Below are 18,062 nucleotides of genomic sequence, written 5' to 3'. Positions count from 1 at the left end.
TCCTCATAGAAAAGAGATAAGTTAGAAGGAGAAGCCACCTGAATCTTTAATATGGAGTATGATACAGTGACTTTCATTTAGCCTCATTCGAAGTTAATATTTACCATGATTTTAAGTAAGCAAGATAAAAAAAAGTAGCACCTAAAAAAATGTTGTGTATGTGACCTTGGAAGTTTTCACTCTAGCCTGTCTATTGCTCATTATCATCACCTGTAAAAGGGGAATAATGATTGCTATAATAAATGAAAAAACTCCATGCAAAAATTGTAGCTAGTGCTCAGCATACATCCCTCACTTTAAAATGTCATCGTTCTTACTTCTATTTTTGTTTTCTAGTTAACTGCTTAATGCGAAGAGCGAGTAACAAAGCCTAAAACTAATATATTAGTCCAATAAAAATACTTAGAGCTACTTTTACATGGAATTTTCCTTGTCAGCGTAATCTGCTTCCTAATTATGTTTTATTTTAGATGAAATAAGCTATGGTAATTTTTAACCTTCTACATTATACCAGTAGGGTAGAGAGTAGAGAGGTAGCTTAGGCATTGGATTGTCAATGGGAGGTATCACTGTATGAGAATAAAAAGTAGATGTAGATTCTCTGCCACAGGTTTGGCAGACTTTTTCAGTCAGGGCAGATAGTAACTATTTTAGACTTCGCAGCCTGTACAGCCTCTGTCACACTCAACTCTGCTTTTGTGGTGTGAAAGCAGCCATAGACAATAAATAAGTGAATGGGTGTGACTGTGTTCCAATAAAACTTTATTTGTGAGCACTGAAATTTGAATTTCACGTAATTTTCACATGTCATGAAAGGTTTTTCTCTTTACTTTTTCACCGTTTAAGAATATGAAAATCATTCATGTGTAGCAGGCAGTAAAAAAACAGGAGGCAGGCTGGAATTGGCCATAGTTTGCTTACCCCGGCTCTACACAGTTATGTTCATTTTTAATGCTTTAAATTATTTCTTATACTTTTGTTTGTACAAATTGTATATACTGCTTCAAATTGTAGACTGATTATCTCAAAGCTGTGCTTAAAATATTGAGAAGCATTCTGTAATGCTGACAGTTCTCTGAATACAGCCTATTTCTATAAACAGATACTATGAGTTCTACCAGGAATAGAAATTTTAATGACAGTCTAATTAAACAGAAGAGAAAAATTATTACATTTTCTTATGCCAAATTATGAATATCTTTAAGGCACATATACTGTCACATTGATTTCTCTTTATATATTTTTAAAAAATTAGATTTTTCTGACAATTTTAGGCTCTTCTTTTAGGTAGACCCTTCCACTTACCTAACAAGTTGTGCCTTAATGGCTAGTGATCATCTTCTATAATGCACAAGGAATCATGAACCAAAAAAACCTCTGAAATAAGAAAAAGATAAACTACCACAGTCTATCCTGTCAAATCTTTTCTCATACTGTCAAAAAACAGCTGCCTCTTCCTTTTTGTTACTGCTCGCTTTCTTCAATTAAAAAAGTAATCTAAAAATTTATGAACAATACATTCAAGTCTCATTAACAGTTTACAGTTAATATGATTCAGGATCTCTTTCTGAAACAATCCAATGTTATTTAGTTAATCAAGTACTAATAATAACTTCATTATTAGGCTGTCTTTACCTGTGAGTTAGTGGATTTCAGATTAGAGAGTAAGATGAATTTTTAAAAATTGTATAGACTCAACAGAAATTTCTGTAGCTAAAAGAAAAGAGTGAAACACTAAATTTGCACTTCCTAAATACAGAATTGTTTCTAAAGAGAGCATTGAAACACCTGAAAATTCACCAATGTGTTAAAATATGCAGAAATGTGTTCCATTACACATTTCTCTATGGTATATATCGGCTGTTACAAGCAAATGCTTTCCTTTTACCTCTAAAACATATGTAATATTATTTTAACAAAAAACTTTTCATTCTCATTTACATCAAGGCAAACTTCAAGGTGAACTGTGTAGAAATTAAATTGGATACCTGTTTTGTAGAAGTCAAGAAGAATAATAGTGGAGTGGCCAAGACCATAGACTCTGCAGCTGGTTGCTGTATGTTCTAATTCCTGTTGCACCACTAAGTAGCCACGTGACCTTGGCCAGTTTCCTCTGTGGCCTACATTTTCCTCATTGGTGAAGTGAGGCTCATAATTGTGTCTACCCCGTGGGTTACCAGATCGCACAACCTTACAGTGTTGTGAAGAAGGATAAATGAGTTAACATTTCTTTTAAAGCATTCAGAACGGTGTGTGGCACATAGTAAGTGCTATATTGGTGTTGGCTCCATAATTTAAATTAAAGCAAAACAACTCTCCAGACCAACGAACAATATGGTATTAGTCTTTGTTCTTACCCAAGTTTAGAGAGCTAAATTTGGAATCAGCAGAGGGAAGTCACGTTTCATTAAAATGCTCAAGGCCTGAAAACTTTGCATAATTCCAAGCTTGCATAATTATTTTAAAACTCATCTCTGAAGCACTTCTGACAAAGGACAGTGGGTATTTCTACTTATGAACAAGAGTGGCGCCACCATGTGGCAATAACATAAACACGGGTGCCAATGCATTTATCTGGCTAGGTTTGAAATTGTGCAATTTTGGATGATTTTTTTCTTTTTTGGCTATGTTGGGTCTTTGTTGCTGCGCCTGGGCTTTCTCTAGTTGCGGCGAGAGGGGGCTACTCTTCGTTGCGGTACGCGGGCTTCTGTTGCGGTGGCTTCTCTTGTTGCGGAGCACAGGCTCCAGGCGCAGGCTCAGTAGTTGTGGCTTGCAGGCTCTAGAGCACAGGTTTAGTAGTTGTGGCATACGGGCCTAGTTGCTCCGCGGCATGTGGGATCCTCCCGGACCAGGGCTCGAACCCGTGTCCCCTGCATTGGCAGGCGGATTCTTAACCACTGTGCCACCAGGGAAGTCCCGAATTTTTATTTTTTAACATTAACTTTCACCCCCAAATTGTATGTACAAAGTGAAACTTTATTATTTCCAAATCATACATTCCAAATTCTCATAATTCCATGAAACAGTAGTGCATTTTTCTTTGAAAGAGGACTAATGTAATTTGCCTCTGATTTGAATTTAGCAAATAAAGAAATAATGCCGTTAGAGCAGTGTTTTTCAGTTGAATTCCATGGAGTCTGGATTCCCAGGGGAACAGGCCAGGGAGGAAGTGAGTGGGTGGGAGATTGGCTCCTACTTAATAGTTGCACTCGTGCTGGCTTTATACGTTGGGACTATTCATAAGTTTTTATTTGAAGAAAGTGTCCAGCTGTATAAAGAAATGTTTTTGTTTTTAAAAGTGAGTGCAATCCTATATTAGAACGTTTTAGTGGGACTATAAGACTTTTGTTTTGTAATAAAGATTTCCTCAGAGCTTAGAAAACAACTGAGATCTGGAGAAGGGGGGAAAAAAAGGTTGAAGTCCTAGTCCCATTATGCAAGACTGAAGATTAGAGAGTAGAAAAGGAAAAGACATGGTTTAAATCGAAGAGGAAAATGAGAGAAGCATCATGCATGGCATTTCTGCTCTTTTTCTTTCATACCTTCCTGCAACTTTTAATATATGCTCTTGTCTTAAATATACTAAGCATTGAAGCTTTCAGAAAATATTGGAATATTTTTTAGGTTAAAGGCAATTGTTTCTTGCTGGCAGTACACAAAACCAATAAAAGCTCTTCTTTTCTCTCAAAACAGAATACGGTTACATACTTCTGCACACAAGGGTTCCTGATAGAGGAGTGGGAACATATTCTTTGAAAAAAGTCTATTTGCCAAATAAACAAATGTAATTTGTTCAAAAAAAGTGTTATTAGAGTGAGGTCTCTGCTGAGAGAATCATTTATTCAACCAATATTTATTAAACTTACATTACATGTCAGGTGATGAACTAAATTCTGGAGTCAGAGGGGAATCCCCTGCCTCACATATTAAGTTTTCGTAATGAGAAGGAAGTTGTGTTAGCTGTTTGCAAATAGTAATAATTTAGTACTTGTCTGTAACCTAGAAAAAAAATATAAGTTGTAGAGAAAAATATGGAGGAGACAGTTTGTCCCACCTTCGTCATAGTTCTTATAGAGGTCAGTTTGCTGTACATCCTAGATGATGAGTGGTATACATGGCTGAATAAGTGACACTTTTTAGATAAATACCTGTATTCTCTACTTCACGGCATTAACATTTCTCATCTACTGAATGTTTCATTTACAGGTATCATTAAATCTGATTAAATTTTTGTCTCAAATTACAAAATGACATGGATTAGGTTCTTAGCTCCTATTACCTTGAAGTCACGTAAATTGGTTTGATTTTGTCCCCATACTGCAGGAAACTCAGTGAAGCTTCTACTTGGTTCTCAAATAGTAAAGCACTAGCAAACACTGTGATACTTTAGAACTAAGTGGGTATTACAAATGAGTTGACAGTTCATGTTGGTGTTATGGTTTGTTATGACTCGTTAATTCAAAAGCATATTTGCAGAGAGGGAATTTGAATTAAGTAAATCAAAATAGTAAGGCTTTGATTAAAAAGTTAGCTTTCTTTAGCTTAAATGTTGATATTTCAAGGCCTACTGATATTTTAGTCATTTGTGGTTATTTTTGTTTCCTGTTCAGACCCCTGGGAATAAGAGAATAGTAAATAAAAGCTCAGATTGCTTCTTGCATTTATTTTCTTTTCATTTATGCCATGTATTAGTGCACCTTAAAGAAACAGTAAACATGTGTAACTTGAACAGAATCACTATCAGGGAGAATTGTATTTCTGGACTAATCAATTTAAGTATTCTTGTTCTAGAAATTATTTTTTCAAGTTTGATTAATTTATTCTTTATTTCATTATGATATAAATATTAACAGTGGAAAATAAGCTAAGAATATTTATTTGTATTACTAAAGTGAAATTTGGGCAACATTGTCATCAAACTGACGTTGTATTGCTTGTTTTTGCATTTTCCATTTTTGATGTTAGCCACATTCAAATTGAGTAATTTACTTTTTCAGAAAAAAATATGCCTTCCCAGTCTGCAATGATTCTACACATTTCAGTGAAGAGTCTTCAATAAAAGGCACTTCAATATTTTTTAAAAAATCAGTTATTGGATATTTTAGAGAAAATATTAAATAACCTTAAGATGATTTATTCTTTTGTATTAATTTAGTATTAATTAATTTACTGTCTTGTCTATTAATTTAGTAATTTTCTATTAATTTAGTAATTCTTCATTTTTCAAATTGGAGATTTGAAAAAAATTCTTAGCTTATAGTTTATCGGTTCTGTTCTAATTTTCTCATAATGTAACATGGGGTAATCATTCATGAATTAGGCCTTACTGTTTAGATAACTCAGGATTGTGGTTTATTCTTGGTGATCTCTACTGAGGCAAACAGGATGATGGGTAAGTTTTATTTTACTCAGCGTTCCCTTCCTGCACTTTGGTGGTTGTCACCTGTCAGCACACTGAGTTTTAAGAGATAACTTGGGGTCTGGGAAATGTGAAATGACATCTTAGGTGGAAAAATTTTTGAGATTGCTTTTTTCAAATACTTAATCACTTTTGCCAGAAACTCATTCACTTATCAATAAACAGTCAATGTTTACCTGGGTTCAGACAGTCAAAAAGAACTAGTAAGTAATTGTTTTAGGATTTTAATTGGATATGTACATATGTGTTTCTAATTTTATTACCGTATGATTCATCACTATCACTCATTCATTTATTCCTTCATTCATTTCAGGTATGCACTGAGGCATTACTATGATTTTATGCTGTGCCAGGCACTGAAAATGTGGTCCCTCTTCTCAAGGAACTTAGAATAATGGTGAAGGGAGTCAATTAAACAAATATTATGAAAATGAATTGAAAATTTTAATGAGAAAATACAATAAGATACAGAAAGACATCCTACATCAAATCATTTTTAGCTAAGATATGAAGGATAAGTCAGAATCAGTATAGAAAAATGGGGTGGGATTGGAATTTAGAAAGAGATAATGTATATGAGAAATCTCTGAGATTTCGGAGAGCATGGTGTGTTCACAGACTGAAAGAAGATCGGTGTGATTCAAATGAAGGGAGGAGAGTAGGGGGTGTTGAAGCTGAAAACACGGGCAGAAAGCACGTCATAGAGGAATAGGCCATCATGTTAAAGATTGGGGTTCCACTGATGGGTGTTACCCAGGAAAGTGACAGAGGGCTGCTTTAGTAAAATAGGCAGTGGTAGTGGAGAGCGCTTGATGAATTCAAAAAATATTTCAGAGTAGAAAAGATTGTTTATGTTGATTGGGTATGGATAATAAAGGGACAGAGGAGTCAAATATCACTTTCATGTTCTCCTCTGGCTGCACAGTACCTCTCCAGAGGTACTGGAGAAAGAGCAGAGTAAGACAGGTAAATGAAGAGTAACAGTACTGGTTATACATATCGGTGGCAAGTTTAGAATAGATGTTTAGGCTGGAGAGAGAATTGTGACCGTAGAGGAAGCAAATAAAGTCCTGGGAATGGAAAATATCACCACTGAGAGTCCTGGAGGGAAAATAGAAGAGGGCCCAGGTGGGATTCTAGAGCACCAACATCATTGCCCTTGATGCGTCATGTTTTCTACATCAGTTTATGGCTTGATGTGCATCAACACATGAGTTCCTTGAAGGCAGTGCCTTCTCTTGTTGACTAAAAACTGTTTTGGCAATTAACATGGCTTTACAAATATTTGCTGAATAAAGGTGTAAATGAAAAGTGATATGTTAACCTATGATACTTTAAAAACAGTGATTTCAATGTTATTTTAGATATACACAGCCCTAAACAGTCTGATACTTTCTTTAGATAGTATTAATTATATTATACTTAAGAATTTATGCTGCAATGTAGTTATTGAGGCAAAGAGCTAGAGGAACAAAATACAAACAGCCATCAGACATGGGCCAGCCCTCAGTTAGGTTTATGCTGTGATATAACAAGTAAGATATAATGGATAAAAGTGTAAATAAAATTACAAAATTGGATTTCTTTTGTTCCAAATCAGTGTTAAAAGAAAGGGAGTGAGAGGTGGTAGCAGGATTTCAGAAAAGGAAATATCAAGGTGGTTTAAGTGGATGTAAATCAAGTTCATGGAGTTGAAGGAAGAAAAACATTTAAGTTCTGTTTCTTTCCCAAAGCCCATGGCTTCTACCTGAAGAATTCTTTCTGGTGATCAACGTAACCAATGATGAGGAAGTGTCAGTGAAGCTAGAATCACAAAAGCTAGGTATCCCCTGTTGCTGTACCAGAGCAAACTTTAAGATTCTTCATGGTGGGATTGACATCCCACACATAAAGTTGTATCAGTAGCACAAAGACTGTAAGTGATACTTATGGATCTTCTTCCATCCATTCTCCAAGACCTCTCCAGTTTCTGTTCAAGAAGGCTCACAGTGAAAACTGTACTAGCGTTAGCTGACCAGATGATCAGTCGAATTGCATATGTGCATATGAAGAGTTTAAGACACAGTAAACCAGATAACTTCCTAATTGGTAGTGGGTGTCACTGTTTTTATTCCATATTGATTTCAGTTTGGCCAGAAAGTACAGAAATGACAGGACAAGGCAGTACATACTATACAGAGCAGGTAATAATCTCTCTGACACTACCTGTCAAACCAGCATAAGTGAACATCTTGGTATTGAGCAGAGTTTCATAGATGACACGGTATCATTAGAATACATGTACACATAGGTTAATAGAACCAGCCTCTCCTGGCGAAGGGTGCAAAAATGAAACAAGTAGGGAAAGATTAGTGAAAGATGTCTATTCCTGCTGAAGTTTCATATAAATTCCTGCAGCATTTCCCATGTACTTAAACTATTATTAAAGGCTATACTTTGAAAAAGTATGGATTACACGTATCCGAGAGAGGTATTCCACATTCATTTTTTTAAAAATTAATTTTTATTGGAGTATAGTTGCTTTACAATTTTGTGTTCGTTTCTGTTGTACAGCAAAGTGAATCAGCTATACGTATACATATATCCCCTCTTTTTGGATTTCCTTCCCATTTAAGTCACCACAGAGCACTGAGTAGAGTTCCCTAAGCTATACAGTAGGTTCTCATTAGTTATGTATTTTATACATAGCATCGACAATATATATATGTCAATCGCTTTCTCCCGATTCATCCCACCACCACCCCTTTCTCCCGGTTGGTGTCCATATGTTTGTTCTCTACGTGTGTGTCTCTATTTCTGTTGTGCAGATAAGATCATCTATACCATCGTTATAGATTCCACATACATGTGTTAATACGATACTTGTTTTTCTCTTTTTGACTTCACTCTGTATGACAGTCTCTAGGTCCATCCACGTCTCTACAAATGATCGAATTTCATTCCTTTTTATGGCTGAGTAATATGTTCCATTGTATATATGTGCCACATCTTCTTTATCCATTCCTCTGTTGATGGACACTTAGGTTGCTTCCATGTCCTGGCTATTGTAAATAGTGCTGCAGTGAACATTGGGGTGCATGTATCTTTTTGAATTATGGTTTTCTCTGGGTGTATGCCCAGTAGTGGGATTGCTGGGTCACATGGTAGTTCTATTTTCAGGTTTCTGAGGAAAAAAAACTCCTCCATACTGTTCTCCATATCCACATTCTTTTCTGAACCCTGAACTAATGACAGGCCCACACATTTGACAGGATGATGTTAAAGCACAAAACAGCACAACAGGCAGCCTTTTCCCATGGGCAGAGTCTGCAGGCCCAAAGATTTCTGCACAGGAAAGGAGGAACAAAAGAAGCTGAGCAGATGATCAGAGCAGCATTTGTTTCTCCCACACCTGGAAATCGTTATTCATATATCCACCTGCCAGTGGTTGTGGTCACCCATTTCTTGGTGTAAGAACTTATTTTCCATATAAACTGGCTCTGGGCAGCACTGGTGATGCTGTATCCTGAATATTATTGTAGCTGTTGTAATTGTGACTATTAACTGAGATAGTTAAACATGGTTCCATTTTTTGTCACGGTTTTTCAAGTCTCAACTTGTAACTGAATTGACACATACAAATTGGTGGCGAGATTGTGCCTGTGCCTTTTTTCTGTGTATGAAAGCCTGTGCTTTACACTGCACTGCTTCGGGATCTCATTCAGAGGAACAGCGTGAACAGTCTTGACCATTGTTGTGATAGTTGTAAATGGTCAAAATTTGCATTCTTAGAATTTTTCCATCCATGAGGTTTGCAAGTTATTCACTGAAAACATTCTTAAAATGGATGGCTTCTTGTTTGTAACCCAGCTGATAAAAAAGCAACCAAAGATTCCTGTTTTTGAACATACAAAAATTCTCCCTACATACCTGTGCTATAAATAATAACATCTAAAGTGAAAAATTAAGAAACATGCCGTGACTACTTAGTGTGTCCTTAGTACCTTGATTTAACTGTTTAATGGTCTTGGTATATAAAACAACGTATTTATCAAAGAAATTTAGTTACAGCTGAACAGGTGTATATGTTGCTGAAATAAATGTAATTATCATAAGCATCTATATGAGCTGAGATTTTTATTTTGAAATGGGAGCTTTTTTGTTTCCATGTTTCTTAAAATAAAAACTATTTCTAAAAAATTGCACGAGTTGGGCTTCACTGGTGGCGCAGTGGTTGAGAGTCCGCCTGCCGATGCAGGGGACATGGGTTCGTGCCCTGGTCCAGGAAGATCTCACATGCTACGGAGCGGCTGGGCCCGTGAGCCATGGTCGCTGAGCCTGTGCGTTCGGAGCCTGTGTTCCGCAACGGGAGAGGCCATACAGTGAGAGGCCCGCGTACCGCAAAAAAAAAAAAAAAATTGCATGAGTTGATAAGTCCTAAGTAGAGGAGGGAATAACTATCAAAGAGTTAGTAAGAAAAGACACTGAGGAAAGAACGAGCAGAACTCTGTAAAGTAATAATAAGACTAAATATATGTGGAAATGTTCTGACTGGGTATTTGCTATTAGAATAACAATAAACATATAATATACATATATATGTCACATGTATTTGAAATCTCAGACAAATAAGGTGAGTCTAAATAAAGTTATGAGATCTGTTAAGAAAACAGGATTTGTTTATAAGTAATGGTAATGCTACTGTTATCATCAACTTCCTTCTAACTTATGTATCACTGGCCACCTGTTCTAAGTAATTTGCCTGTTCCTAGACAAGAAATGTTGTGAACAGTGATGATTCCATTTCCTCACTGTTAAAATTGGTTGTTAATTTTTCCTTGTTAGTTGATTATTTCTGATTATGATAATACAGCAGCTGTGGACAATGCCCTTTCTTTCACATTCTGTGATGTGTAAGTGACTGTAACTTGTTGAAACTCAGCCCTGGTATTGTGTTACTATTATTGCTCCTGGGGAGGCTTATTAGCCTGTCACAGAAGATGGAAGAAAAATCCGTCATTCTTTTTGGAATACGATGAGCCTTTGTCACCCACAATGCAATTAATTTTAAAAATAGAAAGAATGGCTGTGATATGATTATGATTAACCAGAGATGAGCTATTGTCCAAGTAACAGGAACTAATCCAGCAGGCCAGAGATGACCTACACAGAACCATCAGTTTGCTGATTGCCATTTCTCTCTGAGTTTGATGAAATATTCATGCCTTCGCTCTCCTCTCTGCAAGCACTATTGATTTCTTGTGTAAACGCTGCTATATTTAGTCTAGACAAATGGAATGTGGATTGCTGCTGAATAAATTGGATGAAAGACTGGGATCTTGCCTGCCTCTTTCTCTCAGTCTTGGGCAATTATTTATAATCAAGAGCAGTTTTTGTAAGTTGAGGGTGATTTTTCACAATTTAGTGATTAGTCTCTGAACAAAGGCAAGCAGTTAGACACAATCATTTCTGTTGGGATAGCAGGTTAAGAAGTCAAATTACCCTTTGAGGCTTACACTAGCTGTTTTGGAGAGTTCTGGGGGTCTTTTTTCCTTATCTCTTTTGGGTTTTGTTCTTTTTTGGGGCGGGGGGTTGACGGTTATAGTTTATGGATATTAAGAATGCCAGCAACAAGAGACCCCAGGATCTCTTGAAATTTTACATTTTGCCTTTATAGGGTTAAATTGTTTACTGAGATGTCCATGTAAAAACTGAGGCTTTAGTCTGGACTTTTTAATGTAAAAGTGAAATATATGCTTAACAGCCATTGCTTTTGGTTGGAATAACGCCAACTCTATAAATTAATGCTCAAAATCTCATGTTACTCCAGAGCCTTAATTGAAAGTTCTACATTGGACCTTTTGACCAAGAGATCTTACAGGCTATCTTCCTCAGTTAGTTCCAAACTTGTCACAATTATTATTTTTCCTTTTGTAAATATCATGTTTTAGAAGACATTGTCCCCCAAACTATGGCTTATTGATAAATTGTTTTCCCATTTTCATTAAACTGGCATATACAGCACTATCAGTGCAAGCTCTTCTGATCTATACATTGAAAAATCACCAGTGTCAGCAACCAAGATTGATATCAGTTCCCCCACTCCACCCCTACAAGCTGACACACACACGTGCCTGCACACACACATGCTTGTGTGTACACACAATTCAGATGATAAGCAAGACATTAACGTTTCATTTAGTGTTTGAAGCCTTAACTTCTATAGACAGAATTTATGTTAGGCTTTATTGACTTCCTGAAAATATCTCTTAAATTTGCATGGAATATTAACTTTGTAGTTTCCAGCCTGGAGTCTTCACATTTAAGTTACTCAGAGTAGGAGTCACAGCATTAGATACAATTTGTAAAAATATGGAAAATTAGAAGGGGGAAAATTATTCATATTTCCACCCAAAATACAACTTTCTTTTGTTCTCTATCTCACCAGTCTTTGCTGGTAGAATTCAGAAACTTAATACCATTAAATCTCCAGTAGAATATATGCTCTTTGAGGGCTAGAATTTTTTTGTCTTTTAGTTTTACTACTGAACCCAAACATCTAGAATCACCTTGGGAATTTAAGATTCTCAGTAAATGTACATTGACTAAATTAACTAATTTTTAAAGAGTTATCATAGGGTATATGTCATTTTTATTATTGTTCTTTCACTTAATGTTACAACAACATTTTTCATGTTCCCATAAACATTATTTTTAATGATTGCATATTTTTCCATGAAATGGATGTGACATATTTTACTAGACATTTCCTTGTAGTTGGTGATTTCAGTTAAAATGATAATACTTCAGTAAACAGTATGACATTGAACTGTTTCTTCCTGTTAGTATTATCTCCTTAAGATATATTCCAAGAGTTGGCAAACCTGAATCAAATGGTAGAAATACTTAATGCCTCTTAACAGATGTCACCAGATTGTGATATCACGTATCACTTTTTCAGAAGTTTTAAACCAACTGGCAGTGCCACTTGCAACATATAATTGTCTACTTGATCATATGTTTGTCCTATACAAGCGGATGTTGTACATACACATATGCATATATGTGAATCATATATATGATATTTAATCATTAGAAAATGATGCCTTATTTTTATTTAAAATTTTGCATATCTTTACTAGTGAAGGTGGATTTTTTTTTTTAGTTGTTTGGCTATGTTTCTTTGTTTTCTTGTTTTATAATTTTTCTAGATGTTTTAGTGTTTCTATTTTCTAATATTTAATAGAAATCATAAACAATTTTATTTTCATACTGGCTCCATATTTTTGTTTGGTTAGCCCCACAGTGTTGATGATTTATTTTAATACACAGGAAATTTGTTTTTACATAATTTTTTTAGAGAAAGCATTTATTGAGGGATATATGTTGTCAGTCTTTGAGTGGATTATCACATTTAATCCTTTTAACAACTCTGTGTTGTTACTGCTAATGGTAATTATCTCCATTTTGCATATGAGGGAACCGAGACCTAGAGAACTTAAATAACACACTCAGGATAACACAGTTACCCTGAGGGTGATACATCCTTTTAAAAGTTATGGGAACAGGCATTTAGATTTTTTTTAAGGTTTTATTTATTATTTATTTATTTAATTTATTTATTTTTGGCTGCATCAGGTCTTAGTTCTGGCATGCGGGATCTTCGTTGAGGCATGTGGGATCTTTTGTTGCGGCACGTGGGTTCTTTGTTGTGGTGCGTGGGCTTCTCTCTAGTTGTGGGGTGTGGGTTTTCTCTTCTCTAGTTGTGGCGCCCAGGCTCCAGGGCGCACGGGCTCTGTAGTTTGCAGCACATGGGCTCTAGTTGAGGCCCATGAGCTCAGTAGTTGTGGCGCGCGGCTTGCCCCACAGCATGTGGGATCTTAGTTCCTTGACCAGGGATCGAACCCGCGTCCCCTGCATTGTAAGGCAGATTCTTTACCACTGGACCACCTGGGAAGTTCTAGGCATTTAGATTTAGAGCAGAGGTTGAAAATTGGCAGCCTGAATATCAAAGTTGATTTATAGAAGCATTTTTTGTTGTTGTTGTTCCAGTAGTTTTTAAATTTTTACAATGATTTGAAATTGAAAATTAGGTGACTTCTGTCTACCCTGGGTCTGTATTTTCTTTCTACTCACCATTTCCCACATTTTAGCTTGCATATTTTTACTTTTTCTTTGGTAGGTCCAGTAACCCTACAAATACATTATTTTAAAAGGTTTACTTCATAAGGAATATATCTTAGAATATGTTTTCTGACTCTGATTACAAACAAAAATGTTTGCAAGTGTACAAATTTAGTTGTGTTAGAAGTTTTCTAATATAACATGACATCTTTTCCTCGATAGAGTTGCATTTTTTTATCCTAAGTTGACTTGAATTTGGTAAGTGGTCCAGTAGAATAAGTTTTATGAACAACTTTGATATCCATGAATCTTTGGAGTCATCTCTTTGAAAAAGGGAAATGTGGAAGATTTCACAGCAGAGTACAAATTGCTGGCTGAAAATTAACCTGTGGTTCATTTTATCAAGCCTGATATACAGAAGACCTTTTACCATCCTTGTGAAAAAAAAGACTAGATTTGTTGATGTAAAATTTGTCTAATGGGGTATAGTGTCTTTCACTTTTCATTTGTTTCCAAGTCAATGTGCTAATTTTCTATCCTCTATCATCCATCCTTTTTTTCTGTCTCTCCAGTTGATGTAAAATCAGAGGTTCCTGTGGGCCTGGAGCCCATCTCGCCTTTAGACCTAAGGACAGACCTCAGGATGATGATGCCCGTGGTGGACCCTGTAGTCCGTGAGAAGCAACTTCAGCAGGAGTTACTCCTCATCCAGCAACAGCAGCAAATCCAGAAGCAGCTCTTGATCGCAGAGTTTCAGAAACAGCATGAGAACTTGACACGGCAGCACCAGGCTCAGCTTCAGGAGCACATCAAGGTAGCAAACGTTTCTTTGTCTCTGACCGTTGACTCGGGGAGCCTGCACCATAACATGGGCATAAGAGGGAGCAGTGGAGGGATATTTCACTATGAAAAGATACGGATGCATGGCTGGGAGGAAACTTTGATTGTACTAGTGAAAAACCTGGGTAAGTAAAAGGAATCCTGGCAAAAACCTGCTTTGCTTTTTGGAGAGGAGCCTCTACCACTCTTTTTTCTGTTAGTTTACAGCATCAATAGTAAGGAATAGTAACTTCCCACCCTTTTTAAGATTCTCTTCTACATGCTTTTGTCCATTTGCCCCATCTGCTCTCCACCAAGAAGAACCACGAGCATGGAAAGACCCATTTTATATTTCTAATAACAAATGTATGGATACAAAGGGGGAAAGGGAGGGGGAGAGGGGGGAATTGGGAGATTGGGGTTGACACATACACACTACTGATACTATGTATAAATAGGTAACTAATGAGAACATACTATGTAGCACAGGGAACTCTACCTAATGCACTGTGGTGACCTAAATGGGAAGGAAATCCAAAAAAGAGCCATATATATATATATATATGTATGTATGTACACATATAGCTGATTCGTTTTGCTGTACAGTAGAAACTAACACAGCATTGTAAAGCAACTATAGTCCAATAAAAATTAATTTAAAAAAAAAGAATCTTCATATACTATTCACCAGAGAGGATAAATTAATCCCTTTATGTGAAGAGAGAGCCTTTTTTTATTTTTGTCTTTGGTCTATAAGTAGATATTTTGAGTGCTCTATAAGTAGATGTTCTGAGTATGTCCTAATCTTCCTTATGGAAAAGACCTCATAATGTATACATTCAAAATAATAACATAATGAGAAGCTCAACAAAATTTTATATAAAGAAACTGATACATATATTTTCAGTGTTTTTATACAAGTCTAATAGACTGTAGATAAGAATTTATTGAAACAGTTTTGGGAGTAGTTGACAATTAGAGACCCAAGTTGTTTAAATTATTCTAGGAGAAATATGTCCATATCCCACAATTATGTATGATGGAGTATTTTATTATCAGTGTCTGTGTATCTATTTATTCTCTTGTATCCTCAGAGATAAATATTACTTCAGCTTTATTTGTAAAATGTCTTTCAACTTCTTGACAAAAATAATTAAAACAAAGCTATTTTGGTCTGACTTAGTAGATGTTTAATTTGAATTTATTATGACAGTAATATAAAGTAGCAAATATTTGTAATAAAAAAGTCTACTTTTATGTCCAACTCCTTCAAAAGTGACTTAACTTATGTTAACTTATTAATATAATAAAGTATATGTTATATTATTTCATTTTTATTGTATTGTGTTATAGACACTTGATTTTTTTTTCCTTTTGCATTTTTTTAAATGTATTTTTTTATACAGCAGGTTCTTCTTAGTCATCCCCATTTTATACACATCAGTGTATACATGTCAATCCCTATCTCCCAATTCATCACACCGCCACCACCACCCCCCGCCCCTTTCCCCCCTTGGTGTCCATACGTTTGTTCTCTACATCTGTGTCTCAATTTCTGCCCTGCAGAAGTTGATCTTTTACTCACTTGCAAATAAAATACAAGCACATTTATGTGGGGTTAATATAGATAACTAATTTATGTTAATATTATATAATTTTACCACATTGATATTACAGTGTCTCAGAGGGTAAAAATGCTTTTTCTTTCCTATGTTCCTTGTTTTATATTTCCTTAGCCTGGAAGACCTATTTTAACTTACTTTCAGAAAAAGTCTCTTTGATACCTGATGTAAAATGTGGTATTTTTTTCCTTTAACTAGTGAACTTTACTAAAAGACACTTACAATATATTGACCCATAAGATACCTTAAAAATAAGAGTGAGGATTTTGTTTTAAGTCTCATATGGAATCCTGGTTGTATTTTGCGGTATAGGAAACCTTCATTTAGTTTATAGACTTATTTTTGAGTGCTTCTGGAACATTTTATTTCAGTTTGACCTTTGAAACAATAATAGTAACAATAATGTCCAGATTTCCTTCTTCATTCATTCTAGGCATGTTAAAATGGCAATGATGAATGAGTAAAATTTATATTCTTCCCCATAGTTGAAGGTTTGTTTCATTTTGCTGTGGTATGCAAGTGGTGTTGCCCTGAATATAGGGCAATACTGATAAGTTACAGCTTTAGACAGTTCTTTTCATTTATGTTTGATGCCTTTTGTAGTTGTAAAGATCAACATAAAATTTTTTTAAGTAATTGTTTGATTTTACTCAAAAGTTAATAGTAGCAAGTACGTAATTGTTACTTTAGCCCAAACAAGGTAGTATATAGCAGGTTTACTGACACCTAGAAAATATTGGAAAAGGGGAGGGAGAAAAATGATTCTGAGATAGCTAAGGAAAACTTAGTGTTTGGAATTATTTTCTAAAGTAATAAGTTGCTTTTTCGGAAACTAAAGTCATACTTAAAATTTCCCTTTAAGTTTAAGAAGTTTCTTTGCTTTAAAATTTTTTAATTTTATTGTTTTATATTTTTTATGCATAGGACTAAAAGTTGATGCTTTTAACATTCATCTAGATTTTACATTTATGAGGAAGACACAGCATGATGCTTAACTTATATTAGTGTTTGGAATCTTTGGCTTCTATAATCATCTGTTGAGTTAGATGCTGTTATCCCATTTTTCCACCTAGTAATCTGAGGCAGAAACACTGTAACTTGCCCAAGGCTACACAGCCAGTAAGTGGATGCTCCAGGATTTGTAATCTTGCCTCATCTACCTCCAAAGCTACTACTTCATTCTGCCTCTGTCTTGGACTAGAACATGAAACTGGAGGAGTGACATTTTGTTTCTTTTTTTTTTTTTTAACCTCATTCCTGCAATCTTTGATAATGAATAGTAGCTGTGGAAATTAAATCGTGTGCTTTTCTAATTCCTAAGAGAGATTAATATTCAATTCCACTGGGGCTTTGGGTGAAGCAATAAATCAACTTGATCAACCCCAATGTCTATATAGAATTAACATTTAAGGCAAAGTTTAAGCAGAATTATGAAATTTTTGGTTAGAATGGAGTATCTAAAAACACTTATTAAGAGACTGGTGGATCAAATCCAAAGTGTCAAAGACTGTAATTTGAAAATTAACCAGAAATGCTTCTAGCCATGTCCTTCTGGGACGAGTGAAGCTATCATGCTTGACATGCAGAGTTGGCTTCCTGTTGCTCCACAGTGACTCTGATGCCATTCCATATAACTTGTTATTTTTGTTCTGTTACTGTGCAGTGTAAATTTCAGAATTTTAGGCACCTATCTCATATAAACAGCAAATTACACTAACTTCATTAGTATTTAGAGTTTAAAATAGTAATAATAAGCAAAATTAGTATTGTTCAAACTTACAACTTAAATTTCATATGCATTTATGAACATGATGCATGGTGGAGATTATTCCTCTGTCTTATATATGAGGAACCAGTTCTCTGAGTGGCTTAGTGTTGTCTAGATCTCGTATCTAGTAATGTCAGAGCCTAGTAGAACTCAGTCTTGAGTTATTCCTCAGTGGGCACATTTACGATTATTCCATGTCTATTTCTTAGTCTGAGAGAAAATTGACATCTCAAAATGGTTTTGTGTTTTTCTTTAAATTTTATTTATTTATTTTTTTATGGCTGTGTTGGGTCTTCGTTTCTGTGCGTGGGCTTTCTCTAGTTGCGGCGAG

At 35.4% G+C, this 18,062-nt stretch overlaps 1 protein-coding gene across 9 annotated transcripts in view; it reads left to right on the top strand.

Annotated features, from left to right (window-relative positions):
* The window catches only part of HDAC9 (histone deacetylase 9), a 1,064,374-nt gene that overhangs the window by 568,649 nt on the left and 477,663 nt on the right, over positions 1-18,062 (top strand). For all 9 annotated transcript variants that reach the window (XM_079931742.1, XM_079931741.1, XM_079931736.1 and 6 more), the window contains one exon: positions 14,095-14,336. In XM_079931742.1, coding sequence (XP_079787868.1) covers positions 14,095-14,336 — 242 coding nt within the window. The remainder of the gene's footprint in view (positions 1-14,094; positions 14,337-18,062) is intronic.

Source organism: Stenella coeruleoalba, assembly GCF_951394435.1.
Source record: "Stenella coeruleoalba genome assembly, chromosome: 9".
In the NCBI taxonomy this organism is placed as follows: Eukaryota; Metazoa; Chordata; class Mammalia; order Artiodactyla; family Delphinidae; genus Stenella; species Stenella coeruleoalba.
The sequence above is the reverse complement of the archived record's forward strand: the minus strand, read 5'-3'. Positions and strand labels throughout refer to the sequence as shown.